At 42.9% G+C, this 18129-nt stretch overlaps 5 protein-coding genes across 5 annotated transcripts in view; 3 read left to right on the top strand and 2 right to left on the bottom strand.

The window, feature by feature from the left end:
- The window catches only part of LOC120428101 (uncharacterized), a 581627-nt gene that overhangs the window by 191237 nt on the left and 372261 nt on the right, over window positions 1-18129 (top strand). The gene's annotated exons all lie outside the window — the stretch shown is intronic.
- LOC120428144 (transmembrane and coiled-coil domains protein 2) lies at window positions 883-2875 on the top strand. Its single transcript, XM_039593132.2, has one exon. The coding sequence runs from the start codon at window positions 1110-1112 to the stop codon at window positions 2769-2771; it is 1662 nt and encodes a 553-aa protein (XP_039449066.1). The 5' UTR covers window positions 883-1109; the 3' UTR covers window positions 2772-2875.
- Window positions 2934-9565, bottom strand: LOC120428153 (sphingosine-1-phosphate phosphatase 2-like). The gene is made up of 3 exons (XM_039593139.2): window positions 8825-9565; window positions 4196-4465; window positions 2934-4135 (listed from the first exon to the last, which is right to left on the bottom strand). Exons 1-3 carry the CDS (start codon window positions 9409-9411, stop codon window positions 3718-3720), a joined length of 1275 nt encoding a protein of 424 aa, XP_039449073.1. The 5' UTR covers window positions 9412-9565; the 3' UTR covers window positions 2934-3717.
- Window positions 9966-11537, top strand: LOC120428476 (glutaminyl-peptide cyclotransferase). The gene is made up of 2 exons (XM_039593493.2): window positions 9966-10209; window positions 10269-11537. Exons 1-2 carry the CDS (start codon window positions 10117-10119, stop codon window positions 11208-11210), a joined length of 1035 nt encoding a protein of 344 aa, XP_039449427.1. The 5' UTR covers window positions 9966-10116; the 3' UTR covers window positions 11211-11537.
- LOC120428397 (CCR4-NOT transcription complex subunit 10) lies at window positions 15909-18048 on the bottom strand. The gene is made up of 2 exons (XM_039593413.2): window positions 17869-18048; window positions 15909-17809 (listed from the first exon to the last, which is right to left on the bottom strand). The coding sequence occupies exons 1-2, from the start codon at window positions 17952-17954 to the stop codon at window positions 15994-15996; spliced, it is 1902 nt and encodes a 633-aa protein (XP_039449347.1). The 5' UTR covers window positions 17955-18048; the 3' UTR covers window positions 15909-15993.

The raw sequence follows: 18129 nt of genomic DNA, 5'->3' as shown, positions 1-18129 counted from the left end.
ACGTCACGCTACATATTCGTCAAATCTTAAGCATAAGAATGATTTTTATGGACAATTTAACGTAAATATTTGATTCAAACGTATTCGAATTAACGTCAAAACCAGTTGTCATACTGATGTTGACATTTCAACCCTTGTTTCAACCCGATTATTCGACGATTCCCAGTCACGAGTCAGTCAATTATAGCAGCATTCTAGCAGAGTTCTAACAGAGCTGGATATTCTTACAGCATTCTAGCATAAATGTTCCTGCCGTTCTAGGAGGATTATGGCAGAACCAGCTCTGCTAGAATATTTCGCGACTGGGTTTCCAAGCATGTGGTTTCAAGCTTTTGACAGCTGACAGTCGTTCCGATCAGCGAATCCGCTCTGTAGCCAAATTTGAATAACCAAGAATCAGACTTGGGATCAGATAAGCTATATCTAGATTCGATTGAGTAAATTATTTTTGTACATACCCGAATCATTGAATGAGCGGTTTGTAGTAATTTCTAGAGTAATTTACGCTTTTTTATCAATCGACTTTTTGCCTGTAAAGAACCAAAGACCACTACCGACCAAACGACTTTAGCAAAAGCACTTCAAAATATAACTACCTATCGAGAAATTAAAAATGAAAGTGTGTGCGTGTTAAACTTTCCGAAGTGGCATGGAATACTTCACAGCAACTGGACAGATATTTTTAACACCATGTTGCAAATTTGCCAAAAGCCCGAAATTTGCAAAAGGATCTTTAAATTCATTTCATATTATAAGGTTATATCAAGGTCTCCCTCAACAACTTCATCAAAAGTCCCAGTTAAGCTGTCAACACATTTCATCGGGTTCATGGAATGACGTAAGAACGACGTGCTTAACAAAAATCCACACAACCGCTCTGTCAAGCGATCTCGGCAGTCCACAATCTTTGACAGCCATCAGTGGTTGTGTTCGGGAGGAACCGAAGAGTAGAATGATAATTATTGTCGCCTAATTTAATGTAAAACTGATGCGGCCCAGAAAAACATCCTGAAAAAGTGTTCCGAAGCTCAAGTTGGAGGAAAAAACAGTGTGCACATTAATGTGGTGGCCATTACCCACGCGAACAGTTTGCAATCAGAGTGCCAGCGATGCTGCACAGCTCAAAATCCGTGTCCCACCCTTCGGCAGGAAGCAAGCATTCCAGCAGGGAAAGTTCTCCCCATCGGACGTCCATTCATGAGCAATTAAAGCAAACTGGTGCCATGAAGGTGGAGAGCCCACTGCAGCGTACATTCGCCGAAAGCCGGGAGATGGAAGAAGCAATGGGGTTCGAGGGTTCCGGAGGTGGTGGTCATCACGACGCCCATAAAGATTCCGAGGAGACTGATGGCTTATCGGGTCAGATGGACGAGAATGACGGGGGTCTTACGACGATTTCGCAGCTGAGTAATGATTCGGGTGACAAACTGTTTGAAAAAGGACACCATAGGACTAGCAGTTCACTGGCCCATAATCGGATTATTACGAAAATTGCGTGCACAAAAGAATCTATTAAGAAGGAACAAACCACTAGAGATGCGAACGTCAACGAGTACTTAAAGCTTGCTGCTAGCGCGGATAAGCAGCAACTTCAGCGAATAAAAGCAGTGTTCGAGAAGAAGAACCAGAAAAGTGCTCATAATATCTCACAGTTGCAGAAAAAGTTGGAGTCATACAGTAAAAGATATAAGGACTTGCAATATCATCAGAGTCAGAAGCAACAGCAGAGTCATCGTCAACCGAGGGAAATGCTAAGAGACGTGGGCCAAGGCCTGCGGAATGTTGGCGGAAACATACGAGACGGTGTATCCGGACTGTCGGCGACCGTCATGTCTAAACCTAGGGAATTCGCTCATCTAATCAAAAACAAGTTTGGTAGTGCCGATAATATTAATCAACTTGCAGCAAATCACAACGTCATCGATATGAATCGTGATTTGACTGCATCTAACATAGACGACTCGGTGTCGTTTCACTACGACAACCTTAGCAGTTCGAACGTCGGCATTCATGGAGTGTGTCTGGATCCAGCTGATACTAGGGTTATTTCTAATACAAGAATAGTGGAAGACGCGAGCGGCAAGTATAGCGAACACGAAAGCGAATGCAGCAGCGTTACGAGTGATAGTATTCCGCTAAGCTCCGGAAAACATCGCAGACTCAGAAGTCAGCATTGTACAAACTACAAAGCAATGGGTGATATTCGAGATGGTTATGACCGAATGAAAACAAAGTTGGAGCGATTGGAGCTTATGCATAAGGACGTGACGGATCTGGCCATTGCGCTGGAAACGGAGCGATATCGCACGGAACGACTGGAGGAGCAAGTTAACGACTTAACCGAACTTCACCAGAACGAGATTGAAAATCTAAAACAAGCCATTGCCGACCTGGAGGAGAAGGTGCAGTATCAAAGCGACGAGCGGTTGAGGGATGTTTACGAAATCATGGAAAATTGTCAGACACGAGTTTCGAAGATGGAGCATCTGTCCCAGCAGCAATACGTTACAATCGAGGGAATTGATAACTCCAATGCTCGTGCGGTGGTGGTCAAGCTCATCAATGTCGTCCTGACCGTGCTGCAGGTGATTCTGCTTCTGGTCGCCACGGCAGCCGGCATCACGATGCCTTTTCTGCGAACCAGAATCCGCGTCCTGACCACTGTTGTTTGTATAGTTATGTTAGCGTTTATGGTTCGCCAATGGACAGATATAATTAGTGGCTTTAGCTATCTGGTTCAAAAACTGGGAATCTACTTTCAATCGGAATGAGGCGTTTAATTCGTAAGTGAATCGTTTTAAAAACTATCAACTATCAAGCTCTACGAACAATTCAAATTAATGTAATTATTCGAAATAAAGTTGCTCTAATCACACCACACTCGTTGTTAATCCGTGAACAAGTCTTTTTCGGGGAAATGAAAAACACAAAACTTAATATTACTGGAAGCTTTATTTCACTGTTTCGTTGAAATGTTTAAATCTACATTACAAAAACTGTTTAGCTGAGAAATTACTCTATCTTTGCTGGTTCACTTTTTTAAGGCCTACTTTTTTTTGCACGATTCGCTTCAGTTTATTCGTTAAGCGTTTCATATTTTATTTAATCTAGCCCTGTCGAAATTGAAAATTGATTATTCTAAAGTAGGTAATACATGATTAGTCGTTGAAAAGTGGAGGTTGCTTATTGCCTTTATCATTTCGCAGAACAATGCAGGCGCATATTCTTGCTCAGATTATAACGTCGGGACTAGAAAGGTTGATTTTCTTCACAAGCTGTAATGCCATTTGTTCCGTAGACTTGTTCAGAAACAGCAGACACTTGGATTTTGGAACACGATCGATTTGTTCGTTAGTTTTTATAGGTTTTGATATGATTGATGAAAAATGTGATAAAACGCCTTTGCAAGAACTTTTCTAAATTCACTGGTAGCTTATCTATCATTCTACAATGTTTAACTTTTTAAAACCTTATTAGGAGGAGCTTTTAAGTGTAATTTCATTAAATTTTGCATGCTAGATTAATAGATTGTGCTCATAGCTACAAGTGGAGGTTTTATCTGGTGATGTATTGCATAATTTACGTTTAATTTATAAGATTTGTTTCTATCTTACGCTAATCTAAAATGCTAAAATGCAAATCAACCATAATGTTTCTTACAAAACATTAAATTGAAACGGATGGAATGTCGTCAAACTACTAACCGGGCCTGCCTGCTCAAATCTCCGTGTAAAAATCGGGTCGGCCTATCCGCAACAGTTTGAACACATTTGGCAACAGGTACTGCGTGTTAAATCCAATCATGAAACAGGCGAAAAACTTGTACGACAACTCTACGATTATTTTGTTCTTATTATCAAGTGTATTCTCCGACCGACGCAGTTCATTTTTATCCCGACCCAGCAGAAAACAGACAAACGCATAGGACAGCGACTTCCCGAAGGCACGAGTGGCCACGATACAGCACATTCCCAGAATCGTTCGGAGCAGTAACATTCCGAGCATCGCGTACGACGGCCAGATGATCGCGTACGGCGGAGGAGCTACTGGAGCGGAAAAGTCCCCGAGTTGATAGTGCAACCAGGCACCAATTTCGATGCCGGCACAAACGCTGACCGTCAGGGCGGTGTCACCTCTGAAAAACATTTTAATTTTCAATTTGGTTCGTTCAAATCAGATCTGTCTGAAGTCTCACCTGGTCGGCGTCCAAATTCCCGAATCCGGATAGAACACAATCAGCGCGATGGAAATGGTCAGCACGAAGACCGGCGACCAGCGTCCGGTGACGATTGCGTAATCCAGCCTGTCCACTATCGGAATCAACGGCACCATCAGAGCGACTACCAGCGCGAGGCCACCGAAAATGTCCAGCACGCTGTGCATTCCCAGGTAGATCCGGCTGAAGCAAATGACCGCGCACCATACGAGGGCAAACGTTAAACCGGCTGGCAGGGAGTAAATGTATCTGAAAACGGAGTAACGGACATTTCAAACTCGGAAGTGATGGCGCATTTCGTCTGAATTTTTTAACACTTTTTATCTTTCACCAGTTTTGGGAACGAAGATTTATTAGAAACCACTTTTTCAAACCACTTAGAAGTTGCTCCAGTTGCTCTGATTAACATCAAAAAATCAAAAGTAAAAATTGATTAAAAAGGTTGTTGTGCGAGTAAGTGTAAGTCAGTCAAACATCGAGCGAGTGAGTGAGTCGGTGAACAAGTGAGTCAATAAGTGAATCAGTGAATTGAGGGGTGACTGAGTGGAGGGGATTAGTTAGTGAACAACTGAGTGAGTTGGCGAATAAATGTGTCCATCTGTGCAAATAAGGTTAGTGATTCGGTGACTCATTCAGCGAGTAAGTTAAAAAGCAAGTCACTGAATATGTGAGTGAGTTAGATTTTTTCAACCGCTGTTTTTATTTGTTGTACTGACGTATAGATAATTACTTTCTGAACTTTTTTTGTATTTTGCTCATTTCCGAACAAAAACAAATGGTACGTTCGTTTGATGGCTAGTTTCACACTGAGTGCCGCACTCAGAGCTGTCAAAGTGTTTCTTTGAATAAACTCGCGCTAGTTCCGCACAAGTTTCGCCGCCATCTTTTGGAACTGAAACTCTAGTGCCGCACTCGATATTTTTACAGTTTCATGCGAGTTCCACGCACACTGACAAATGACGTTCGATTGAACCAAAACTGACACCGATCGACCGACGAGTGCGACACTCAGTACCGCACAGGCTCTTCAAACGAACGTACCAAATGTATTTATAAAGATCAGATAAGGTGAGGAGGGGTATATAGCTGTCTAAAATGAGGATTGTATATGGAAATTATCAGAAACGTGAACATTTCACCATTTTCCGGCCTATTTGTATCGGATTTTTTTCTAGGGTTGTCATATTTTCAATCTTGTGCACTAATTAGAATAGTCTTTTGATTATCGATTCATGGGTCGCATGATAGATCCGGGCAACGCTTTCGCAAATTTCGCAATTTTCAGTGTAAGAACGGGCCTTGATCGATCTTATGCACCAGGTTCCCGACGAACACGCACTGCCCTTACACCTACATCTCACCCTTGCTCTGAGTCAGTACGAGCAACAAGCTAGAACACGCTTTGAGTGTTCGTGCCAGGCATGCACACTAGGGTGGTCCAAATCCGGACTTTTTTGGGGCTACCCCCTGAAATCAAAGATTGACCCATCACTAGGCTAAATTCCAAATTTGAGCTCATTCTGACCACGGGAACCCCTCCCTCCAATCGCTTAAAGTTTGTATGGGAAAAATCGTCAAAATGTATGGAGAAAAGCAACTGTTTTACTTTTTTACCTGTGGAAGGCGCCATAATTATCCGATTCTTACCATTTCAACCTTCATTAAATTTAGAACAACTTTCCCGAAGACACAATATTTTTAGGATTTTTTCCCGCGAAGTTATTAGCGCCCAAAACTGACCCTTTTTGCGCGGCAAGCTGTAAGGGGCTACCTAACAACGATGTTTATTTCCAATTCGTACACGCACGTGCTCTCTCTCAGGTTCAAACTCTCTCACGAGCTTGCTCGCCTGCCTGCCTGCATGTTAGTGCATCCATGAATCGTCATCTGTTCTAATCCAAACCTAATTGCAAACGTTTTGGATTTTAATTTATCTGCTTTTGTTACAAGAAATACCATGCCTTCTATCGGATGGGGAAGTACCTCATTTATTAAATGTAAATATTCCAAGAAGATAATGTACAGCTTGTGACGATAAACTACCTTTCCTTTACTTAGAAATCGTATCCAGAAGGAAAACGATCACCAGATATGTTGGTCCGCACCGGGTTCTGAACTCCCATTTGTGAGGCGGAAGCCTTACCGCATGGCTCGATCTTAACAAAAAAAAAATAACTAGACAATAAATAACAATTTCAAATTACAAACTTAAATATTAAATAAACTTATTTTCAAATTTACTTATAAATGGCCTGTATACCCTATTTTGTGCAACCAGTTTATGGAGCATTCACCCTATATGGACTGTCAAAAGTGAGGTTCACTTTTTGACAAGCTTGCCACCAGTCTGGCAAAACAGTTTTATTTTTAGTTTGAATTCCAACCATTTTTAAAAGTTTACCAAAAGTACAATAGTGTTGTGGACAGAAAAATTGTGCGAGGTGTCTCGCCCCTCGCACGCCGCTGGCTCAGGAGTGCTGGCCAGACTATCACCCTGTGACGCAGAACAGCGCATAAATGTTATGCTTTCCATCTGTCACTGCTCTTGGGTCGTGATTCATTCTCATTTCGCCTATCGTAGTAAATACACGTTTCAAGGCTAGTCTGCAGATCGGAAGGAAAGGGGTCAAGAAACAGCTTTACGAACGGCAGGACAAAAGAGAGGGAACGTTTTCTTGGGGCTTTTCTTCACCCTCTCTGGCTTGCTTTCGCTACCGCAGCTGCCCATTTGATTTTTTTCTTGACCGGTTTCTTCCGAAGTGCATACCTTACATTAGTTCTTAAACTACATCTTTTTATTGTGTCTTGTGCGCCTAATCCGGTTCCGATACCGGGACAACCCTGACCACCCTCGTACCGCGCTCAAACACAAAAAATAGTAATATTTGTGTTAAATTGTGTAAGGGCTCAAACCTCACTTGTTAGAAGAAAAGGGTGAAGATTGAAAACAATAGACAGTAAAACAGAATATATTTTATAAAAAATCAAGAATCAATAGTAAGAGAATGATGATTGTATTTTAAAGAATGAAAATGAGAAGCTGGATGTAGTAGATGTAAAATTAGACAATAGTTAATAAATAAAGATAAAAAAACAAGCTTAGATTATAGCAATGATAATTTATAGGACAGATAAAAAATTATTCAAATAAATAGATTCGCAATAAAATCCAAAAAGATTAGGCAATTGATAAATAAACTTGATATTAGTAGTACATTAAGGAAAAGTGTATTTTAAAGGAAAAACAAACAACGTTTGTTACAGCAGTATTGGTAAAAAAGAGTGGAAAAGCTTTGAGAGATAAGAGAATCAAATGTTGTAAAATCAAAATCAAATGAAGGATATTAAATAGAAGAATCAGTGAAGAAGTGACAATCAGTAGAGCAAAATAAAAATAGGAGATAGGTGGAGGCCGAGAATGAAGAGAAGAGAGAGGTACATCCACAGCAGTTGACTCAACATACTGCGAATCAAAACAATACCGTCTACAGTCACAAATTACTTCCCTTTCCCAGGATGTTCCTTACCTTGACGTCAACCAAAGAGCACGCAACAAGATCAGTGCCATTGCAAGCTCTTAGGTATCAAGCTTTGGCCTGCAGATCCGGGCAACGCTTTCTTCAAAATATTTGAGATCCGGCCTCCATAAAGTGTATAAATAACAGTTAAGTACAAATAACTTTTGATAGAGTTGTCAGACCTTCGGTGTTTCGATTATTTCATCTCATCTCATCTCATCTCACCAACTAAAGACGGGTTGCATGATGGATCCGGGCATCATTTTCATCGAAATATCCAAGATCTGGCCTCCAAAGAGCACTAAAATATCACTGAAGTACTCATAACTTTTGATAGGGTTGTCAGATCTTCAATCTTTTGGAAAAAAAAATCTTTGCATTTTTGCAAAACTTTTCAAGTATTTTTTTAAACTTCATAATATTAATTAGGATCTTATGGGACCCCAAGACGAATCAAATGAAACCAAAACGGTTCAAATCGGTTCAGCCAGTCCAGAGATTATTCAGTGCATTTTTTTTATGCACGGACTCACATCCAGACACCCAGACAGACATTTGTTCAGAATTTAGATTTTAGGGTTACGAGGTCGAATTAAGAAGTTCATTTTTCGAGTGATTTTATAGCCTTTCTTCTGTAAGGTAAGGAAGGCAAAACGTTTATCGATCCAGTTATCAGCTAAACACCAATTGAATTATGATGCAAGGTAAGGAATGGCGTTTCCAAAGATTCAAATCCAAAGATTCAGTCATTCCAGCGTTCCAATCCTTGCCACTGCGACGGTGGCTCTACACACATCCCATGCATCTTTTTAATGCAGAACACCCTTACCAAAAATCATGATTTTTTGAGTTCCAAATCCCACTTTTCATACGAATTTTTCAGTTCAACCCATATAACCATTTTTATGGTTGTAGTACCTGAACTCAAAAAATCGTATGAAAAGTGGGATTTGGAACTCAAAAAATCATGATTTTTGGTAAGGGTGAACATGGAATTTCAAAAAAGCGCTAAGTACCTTCTCAAACATTGCACTGTACTAACCACGATTATCAACTATAAAGCAACCACCCCAGATGGGACAATACCAACCTATCATACGTATAGATCAGCACCGAGAACGGAATGGCCACCGAAACCATGGCGTGCGTCGACGGCATCCCGTACTCCATGGCCCACTTTTTCTGCAACCGGCTGACCGGATAACCCGGCCGTGGCCACCGAATGACGTCCTTCAGCGTTTGCCCCACGTACATGACCGCGGACCAAACCATAACCACTCTCCGTCCCACGGCACTGTCGATGTTCCAGAACCAGAACGGAATGAAGGTCGCGTAGAACAACTCGTCGCCCAGTTCCGTGCCGATCAGGAACAGATAGTGCCAGAACTTGTTCGTCACGCGATACGGCGCTGGCGTGGCCGCGGCAGTTTCATCCTTGTCACAGCCGCTGCTACTGCTGCTGCTGTCCTCTTCGTTGGGTCCCGCGGAGGATCCGTTTGCGGTTGTCGACGGTGGTTTCCGTCGAGTGGTTGCTCCATTTTCAGCCCGCTTGGAATTGGTTTGATCTTCCGGCGGTACCGTTTGATCCTTGTGCAGATACTCGATACCGAAAAATTCCTGAACTCGAACGACCAGCTCCGGGCTCTTCAGATATTCCACGATTCCGGAGGAGGCCATGGTGCGGTGTGCAACACTACGATCTACACGTGACACGGAACTAAACGTACTTTCACTGAATTTTTATGTTGTTAGAATTTGTTTGCCGATCGCGAGAGGGAAAATTTTTATCGAACCATCATCCAGAAGGGAAAACCAGCAGCTGGAAAGACGGGAAAAACTTGGGGAAAATTGGAGCAAAGTTCAGCAAAACTTCAAAACAAAGCGAACTGTCAGTGGCACTTTTGTCATCACTTGAAATTTACGTAGGGATGTCTTGCTTGAAATCCAAATTTGTTAAAAATACATCATAAATAATTTTGTTTTCACTGTTTTTTTTTTTCTTGTTTCAATGGAAATGGAAAATGGATTAATCCTTTTTATAACAACATTAATTTAATTGCATAATAAACAATATTGGAAAAAATGTGTTTAACTCGGTGTTTAAGATATTCAACAAATCCCGGGAGATTTACCAAAAAGTGTTCCTACCTTACCTTTTCAATCACCTCGGTGTCACGTCAGTGTTTTTCTCTCTTTTTTCTCCTCCTCTTTCGTAACATATGCTAATTAGTTCTGTCTCCACCACCCACGCAGGCAAACAGAATCGTTATTTTTGTTCGTGTTTTTCGGTCACAAAAACGGTCAACAATCCGTCCCATTGTTTGCCCAAGTGCAGAAAATCCGCCCCAAAATCAGTGTGCGTGTCTACGTGGCCGGTTGAACATGCTTCGTTTGTACGCGACGGCGATCCTCTTCTTCGCGGTCGTCTCCGCCCAAATCCAGTTCCAGGCCGATGGCGACCTCAAGGCCAAACGGGTAAGTGTGGCCACAGCTGATCCTTGAAATGGTAATAATTATCTTACTTTCGATTGTAGGAGAATCACCGTCCGTCGCAGCTTTCGCTGGCCGGAATCGAGAAGCTCGCCAATCTGTCCAAGGACAGTGACCTGAAGGATGTGCTGAAGAATCTGCTGGTGGAGCGGGTCGTCGGAACGGCCAGCCACGAGAAGGTGCGCAATTACATCGCAGAGTACATGCGCGGCCTCGGGTGGAACGTGGAGGTCGACGAGTTCGAGGACGAAACGCCCATTTTTGGCCGGCTCAAGTTTGGCAACGTGATTGCGACGTTGAATCCAGGTGCGGAACGGTTCCTTGTGCTGGCGTGCCACTACGACAGCAAGTACTTCAAGAATCAGGTGTTTATCGGGGCAACGGATTCTGCGGTCCCGTGCGCCATGATGCTGAATCTGGCCAGTTCGATGAAGTCGCAGCTGGAGACGAAAAAATCCGACAAAAGTCTCAGCTTGCAGCTGGTCTTCTTTGACGGAGAGGAAGCCTTCCAGCAGTGGGGACCGAAGGACTCCATCTACGGAGCCCGTCACCTGGCCGCTCGCTGGGAGTCCGAAGGCAAACTGCCCCGGATGGACATGCTGGTCCTGCTGGATCTGCTCGGCGCTCCGGATCCAAACTTTTTCAGCTACTTCAAAAACACCGAAAACTGGTACGTCCAGCTGCTCTCCGCTGAGGAACGTCTCGACCAGGCCGGCCACCTCGAGCGCTACACCTACAGCAGCGTGGCCCCGAACCAGCAAACCGTCCGCTACTTCCAACCGCACTCGTACTCTGCGTACATCGAGGACGACCACATCCCATTCCTCCAGCGGAACGTCCCAATTCTGCACATCATTCCGAGTCCCTTCCCCGAGGTGTGGCACAAGCTGGGCGATGACGGCTCCGCGGTGGACATGAACACCGTCCAGAACCTGATTAAGGTGTTCCGCGTGTTTGTGGCCGAGTATTTGCAGCTGGACTTGTGACCCAGGACGGCGCCGGTTCGTGACGACCTTTGATGAGTGCATTCCAGTTTGTTAACATTTTTTTGGGTGAAGGGACTTTTAACGAGGTAAGTGTGCGTGAATTTTATTGAAAATTACCTTTTTGTAAATATTTAACATTCAATGTTGCATTGCAACCGGAATAAATTTTAATTTAGAACAAAGTTGCAATTGCCAAAGGCTGATGATACTTAAAACAAGACTTAAAATAAGTAGCACAATAAGGTATCAAGAGTTGGCAAATTTCCAACGAATCAACAACACTCGAAAGTTAAGAGGCAATAAATAAAAGCGCATCACATTTTATAATCGTGCGTGTTTTTTGACAAAACTAAAGCAGCCGAAAATTCATAAATTTCTAAATGCGACTATTTGCCACGCAAAATCCAAATAACACAGATCTGTGTAAAATTTGACACAGATCGCCCAAAACCTGGAATACACAGAATCTGTGTCGAAGCCTTGTACACAGATCTGTGTACAATCGTTGTCTGTCAAATCTGTGTAATTTTGAAACAGCAATCTGTGTAAAATTTTACACAGATCTGGGTAATATATTACACAGAATCTGGGCAAAAAATTGCAATATATTTTTAATTTAGTTGTTGATTTAAAATGTCCAGGCCAATATAAATTTAAAAAATGCAAGATTTATTAATCCATAAATTGAGCTTCATACATAAAACAATATTCAATAAATATCGAAAAAGCTGGAACACTTGGACGCGACGCAGTGTTAACTCGTGCTGTCTCTGGAAGATCCGGCCTGGAACCGGAACCGGGAAATTGTAAGCGCGGGCTGATGCTCTGCTGGTGTTCAACTCTGGATTCTGGATTGAGGTTCCGACCAAGCCTATCCTTTCCGTGAGAATATATGTGGGATACCTTGAGTAAAAATTAAATTAGGTTAGAATTGCGTAGCAAATATTGCTGAAATATATTACGAAACAAACTCATGAATCCAACTGCTCCCTGTGGGTGTACGGTCCAATTGATGATCAGCATGTTAAAAATCTAAAAAATAAAAGTATTTTAATAATATTACAATAAATAATCACGAGAAAAAAACTTACCAAAGTTCTGCATGAAAGACGCCATCTTAGCTTTTTTACATTTTTTACCCAGGTTTGAAAGGGAAGCTGAACGGAAATCTGTGTAATTTTTTACACAGATCTGTGTTATAAATCTACACAGTTTTGACAGCTAGAACATGTTCAACAAACTGTGTAATTTTTTTACACAGATCTGTGTTATCGGGATTTTCGGTGTGTGGTTTGTGTTTTTATATGTAATCCTAACCCATCATAGAAGGCGCCTAAAACATCTGTGTGTATGCAATAGAGGAGAAAAGCAACTCGCGACAAAATTTTGAGGCTAGGAATTTTGACAGGTATGATTTTCATAAAGTATTCGCCTCCTTTTCTCTCCCACATTCATTTCTGACGTCACGATTTTGTCCTCTATAAAGGAGAAAAGCTCGGAACTTAACCTCAAAGGTAAACAAATCTATTGAACTTTTTTGACAGGTGTCAGTTCCGGGACTTAGCACTGAAAATTAAATTTTGATCCGGTTGTTCCGTTTCGCAAGGACACCAACACGGTCGGGAGCACGACAAGGACACGGTCACGGGAATGGCCAGGAACAGGCACCTACACGGCCAGGGACACGAAAACAGCCAGAAGCACGGGCACGAACACGGGCAGGAGTCCGGACAAGGACACGGCCTAGAGCACGGCCACGGGAACGATCAGGAACAGGCAACTACGTGGTCAGGTGCACGTACACGAACACGGCCAGAAGCACGGACAAGCACACGGGCACTAATACGAAAAAACGTTTCGCGTAATCGGAAGCAAATTCAAATTCAAAAAAAAATGCTAAGTCCCGATTTGACACCTGTCAAACCACTCAAATGGCACTCACAAAATGAATACACTCAAACCCCGATGGTTTGACACCAACTGTTGTCAAACGAACGGGGTCACTTTTTAGTTTGACACCCCTTTTACACGGAGTTCACACACACTACCAAACGTTTGTTTTGATAGTGTTCGTGAGCGCCGTGTAAAAAGTGACAGTTCGTCACTTTTTAGTTTGACTTTGACCAACCAACGGGGTACAAACTAAAAAAGTGTCAAACGAAAAAGTGACCAACCACCGGGGGTTGAGTGTACTGAGTTCTTTGAGTTCATTTGCTACGTCACGATTTTCTTGCCTATAGAGGAGAAAATCGTGACGTCAGAAATGTACTCAAATCACTCAAAGTTCATTTTGTGAGTGACTTTAACATTTTGGCCTAGTTTGACAGCTACCTCGTTCCCAGGTTTTCTGTAGGAGAGAAAAGGAGGCGAATACTTTATGATAATCATACCTGTCAAAATTCCTAGCCTCAAAATTTTGTCGCGAGTTGCTTTTCTCCTCTATTCGGGAGCAAATGACCCATAGGGTTAAAGCTCCCCTAACAAAATCAACAACAACGTGGAGCTAATTGTAACTGTGTGCCCTTATCTTGGGTGAACAGGGACACATGAGTTCTATCACAAATTTTGATTCAGTCATATCTTTTAAGTGAGAGTGAGAACATGTTTTGGTTTTAGTTATAATAGACAGAGAATCTCAAAATAAGTAGGATATCTGAAGAAAAAAACTCCTAGGATTTTTTTATTTTTTTCAATTTATAATATGTACGACAAAATATGTGACAATCAATGAAATTTAGCTTCGGGAACATAGTGTGTATCAATAGGAGACCATATTTGTTTAGCTTTGTGTCATAATTTCATTTGATTTCTTGATTTTTGTCATGGGCGAAAACTGGTTCCAAGGGTGGGCGAAAATTGGATTGAGGGGGGCGAAAATAGGCTCTTCAGAGCACTTTATGAAAACGCAAAATTTTATCAAAAATGAACATGTAAATGATAAAAACCTTGTGGAAACTTAAAATCAAATAGTTTATCAACGTTCTACAACAAATAGAACCAAAAACCATAAATTGTCATCAAATTCTCATCAAATTTCCTATGCCACTAGGGGAAATCTACCCATTTTAATCCTAATAAGCGGTCGTGTTTGAATGATGCTGGATAATCTAGAGTCTCCCTTGAATTTTACTAAAACCAAGTACACCAACGAGTAGAGCAAGTTTTTGTGAACATTTCTGTTTATTTTCACTTTCACTAAAAGTTATTCTATTTCTTTACCAAGCATTTAACAAAAAAAAATCCCAAGGGTATTCTAATCGAGGCGAATGCATTGGGCCACGCCCATTTTTCTAATATCGGCTTAGTTCTTTTTTCTTCCAACACTCTGTCGAGTGTTGCCATTTGCGCTGACAGTTCAAACGAACACTCACGAAAAGTGGCATTTATAGGGAAAGTTTCCTGGCATCGCTGGCTGTGCTGGTGGTGGTGTTGACGGCCAGCCTTTGTTCTTTTTTGCCTTCGTCTCTCGCTCGGTTTTCTTCAGTCTTCGATTGGAATGCAAAGTGAAAATTGAAACGTCAAACGACTTGGCGCGTTTGTTTTTTTGATGGCGCTTGCTAATTTATTACATTTTTCGGGATTATTCTTCAAGTGAGTGCCTTACTAATGATCAAAAGAACATGTTGCCGGTAGTTGGAAGCAATTTCATATCTTAAGCGCCGTGAAAAAGTAAGCGAAAGTGAAAAGTTAATTTTGGCGATATTCATTAAGCGTTTGAGGGATTCTCGTGTGTGTCACTGTGTGTGCCAACAAAATGATGAGAAGTGGTCTCGCAAAATACAAATTATGATCAAAAGTGCATTAAATGTGATCTTTTTGGCCAGTAAGTGGCATACATTTGCGTGCTTACTCGAGGCGGTGCTGTTGCTGGTAAGTTTATAGCCCAAATAGTATTTTTGGAGCTTTAATCGAGCATCAAACTCTCCATATGACGAAGATAGGTGTTTGATTGGAAAGGGTAGATTTCCCCTATAAAGTGGGCGATTTCTGGGTCCTCTACCCTAGCACATTTTACCACCTTTTCATAATAGTACGATTGTAATGTAAACTCAAATAAATATTTTGTTTGAAATAACAATATCACATCTTTTCTGGTTGGATAACTCTTGAAGATTTGGATTTCCTTGCAAATATTTCTATACCATTAACCGCTTGGTATTAGAATTTTATTTTAAAACAATTAAATTTCTATTTTTTTCGAAATTTATATTTTTTTCAGACAGATGTCCCAGAATCATTTTTTTAAGTGAAGTCCCAGACAAATCAAAAATGTTTTCCCTGCTTACGTAACAGTTTACTGAGTTAAGTGTTACTTCAGCAGGGAAAACGTAGGCCACGTCCCGCAAACGACCCTTCTGCGAAGAAAAATCACTGTGATGAAAAAATACTGTGATGAAAATAATTGCGCAACACTCTAGTAAAGTGCAAAATGCGCAATACAATTTTATTTGTTCGTTTGTGATTGTTGTGTTCCTTTTGATGGATCTCTTGATTTTTGTTCCAAAATATTTTTTCAATTCATAAAAAATAAACTCTCTTGTATGTTTGTCGCGAAATAATTTTTTTCGACTTCTCCGTAACAACCCTGATTATGTTTACCGCAGGCGAATTCTATAAATGGATCACATTTCTACCGGAGAGGAAGGATGCGTGGACATACCGTATTAGAGGCGTTGTACGAAAAACAAAAACAAAAACTGCTTGGGAATTTCACAATTGAGTTATCTAATTCGATTTTTAATACACAATCATAATATGTACAATTTATTGTTTCACCCGCCTCCTAAATCAAATGCGGCGCATCGTACCGCACCATCAGCTTCACCTTGTCGGTGTTCCCAAACACCAGCTCGGCGTACATTTTCAGCATCTTGAGGTGGGGCAACACGACCGGATGGACGGCACACGCCTCCATGTAAACCTTGGCCTTTTCGTAATCCCCGAGGGCGAACAACGTCACGGCAAAGTTGTAGTGCATGACGGCCTGGGCCGCTTCCAGCGAGTTGACCGCCCAATTTGGCGATCCGCGCGTCACAAAGTCCTCGCCCTTGAGGAGGGCCATGTGCTTCGGATCGAGATAGACGAGGGCTTCCGGGACGCGGTCCATCATGACGAGCGCCTCGCCGCAGTACATCGTGGCCAGGGTTTGGTGCGTTTCGGGGAGGTCGGCGATCGCGAGGGTTTCTTGGGCGTATTTGAGTGCCAGGGTGTAATCTCCGAGGCAGAGCTGGACGTAGCTGAACGCGCTGAGGGTGGCGATTTTGAGCTTTTCCAGGCTGGCGGCTTTCAGCGGTTGCGACGGATTGCACGGGACGCCTTCGTACGCTTTGTCCCAGGGGCCGGGCTTGTCGGCGGCTTCCGCTTGTTTGGCCAGTTCACCGGAGTGGAACTCGATGAGGGTGACGGCGTTTCGCAGGCAGAGGGATGCGAATTCCAGCGTGGTGCTGGGGATTGCGGCCGATTGGTCTTCGGCGTTGAACGGCTGCTTGCGGAGGTACTTCCGTCGTTGGAGTACCACCTGGGTCATGTTCTTGAGCTGCTCTTTTTGGGTTTGCTGGTGAACCATGATGCAACACTCGGCCAGCCGAAGCCACAATCTTGGATTGTTGTGGTACGAATTTAGCACGACCAGCAGACATTCGAAGGCCTCCTTCGGCTTTTGGAGGTAAAGTAGCGTTATTCCGTGGTTGTAGAGAATTTCGGGACGCTTCGTAGCGCCAACGCAATACAGCGGTGATCCTTCGACCTTCTCCGTTGAGGCGTTTTCCGTGGCAGATTGGTCAAACAGCAACGACTGTTGGAAGAATCTTGCCGCCAGTGCGTAATGTTTCACCGCAAAGTGAATTAGGCCCATGTTGTTTGCCAGGCAGGTGTTCTGATCCTCGCCATGCGTTGCCACTCGCACCGGTTCGTTCACAAATCTTTTGGCCAGCTCCTTCGCGGCCATTTGATAATCGTTTCCCAAATAGTACTGATGACCCTTTAAAATTGAAAACTCCGCCGTGTCTTCACATGGGATTATAAAGTTTTTCTTTCCGTTCAGAAGATTCGACCGGATCAGAATTAACCGGAATTCTTTCCTAAACTCTTCAAACTGAATCTCGGAAATGTCCTTCCGACTCTCGTTGTCCAGCTGAGGACGTTCCTCTTCATCGTCGGAACTCAAAATGTCCTGCACTCGGATGCACAGTCGCGAAATTAACATCGCCAGCAGGCCGTTTGCCTTCTTAGGCTGGTTCGTGTCCAGCAGCAGATGTACCGTGAATATCCCGGCCTTCCTGAGCAGATAATCGTCCAACTGGTCAAAGTGCGCCATCACGGCCAGCATGATCTTCAGCGCACCGAGCGGCTGCCGAAAGTGGTACAGCACGATCGCCTGGTTCACGTAGGCCGCCGCCAGCTCCGGATGTTTCACGTTCACCGTGTGAATCTCCCCCACCAGTTCCGTGATCTGGATCATCGTCTTGCGGAACAGGTCGTACCGGCGCAGGTCGCTGATGTAGAACTCGGCCACGGCCCGGTTGTGGATGACCTTCGGGTTCGAGTCCTGCGTCTTTTGCAGCTTCACCAACGTCTGCAGACACTGCGGGTACTCGGCCCTAAAAAGGACAGGATTCAGGGCGATCAGTAAGTTACGGAACCGACTACGGATACTTACTTTTGGAACTCGCTGAATGCGGCCACCTCCAGTTCGCTCTCATGATCGGAGATTTTAGGCTTTCCTTCGCCGGTCGGTTCTGCCATCCTGCCGGAATTACGCTACAAAATTACGAAGGTATTTCACGAAAAACACCTGCGCGAAATTTGTGTTGTGATGATGTCGTTTGACGTTTCTCTAAACTAGCTAGGGATGTCATGCACTTTTATTAAGAAAATGTTAAAAGTTTTCATTTTCCCGGGAACTTCAATGCAGTGAAAT

The sequence above is a fragment of the Culex pipiens genome, chromosome 2, assembly GCF_016801865.2.
Source record: "Culex pipiens pallens isolate TS chromosome 2, TS_CPP_V2, whole genome shotgun sequence".
Taxonomy (NCBI): domain Eukaryota; kingdom Metazoa; phylum Arthropoda; class Insecta; order Diptera; family Culicidae; genus Culex; species Culex pipiens.
Note: the sequence above shows the minus strand (reverse complement) of the source record. Positions and strands in the feature narration are given on the sequence as shown.

Excerpts from the sequence above, each read along its gene's own strand:
- LOC120428144 (XM_039593132.2), top strand. The coding sequence starts at position 1,110 with ATGCTGCACAGCTCAAAATCCGTGTCCCACCCTTCGGCAGGAAGCAAG.
- LOC120428153 (XM_039593139.2), bottom strand. The coding sequence starts at position 9,411 with ATGGCCTCCTCCGGAATCGTGGAATATCTGAAGAGCCCGGAGCTGGTC. Across the intron at positions 4,466-8,824 it reads CTGATCTATACGTATGATAG|ATACATTTACTCCCTGCCAG; the intron begins GTTGGTATTGTC and ends CTCCGTTTTCAG. Across the intron at positions 4,136-4,195 it reads GGAATTTGGACGCCGACCAG|AGGTGACACCGCCCTGACGG; the intron begins GTGAGACTTCAG and ends AATGTTTTTCAG.
- LOC120428476 (XM_039593493.2), top strand. The coding sequence starts at position 10,117 with ATGCTTCGTTTGTACGCGACGGCGATCCTCTTCTTCGCGGTCGTCTCC. Across the intron at positions 10,210-10,268 it reads GCGACCTCAAGGCCAAACGG|GAGAATCACCGTCCGTCGCA; the intron begins GTAAGTGTGGCC and ends TTTCGATTGTAG.
- LOC120428397 (XM_039593413.2), bottom strand. The coding sequence starts at position 17,954 with ATGGCAGAACCGACCGGCGAAGGAAAGCCTAAAATCTCCGATCATGAG. Across the intron at positions 17,810-17,868 it reads GCATTCAGCGAGTTCCAAAA|GGCCGAGTACCCGCAGTGTC; the intron begins GTAAGTATCCGT and ends TGTCCTTTTTAG.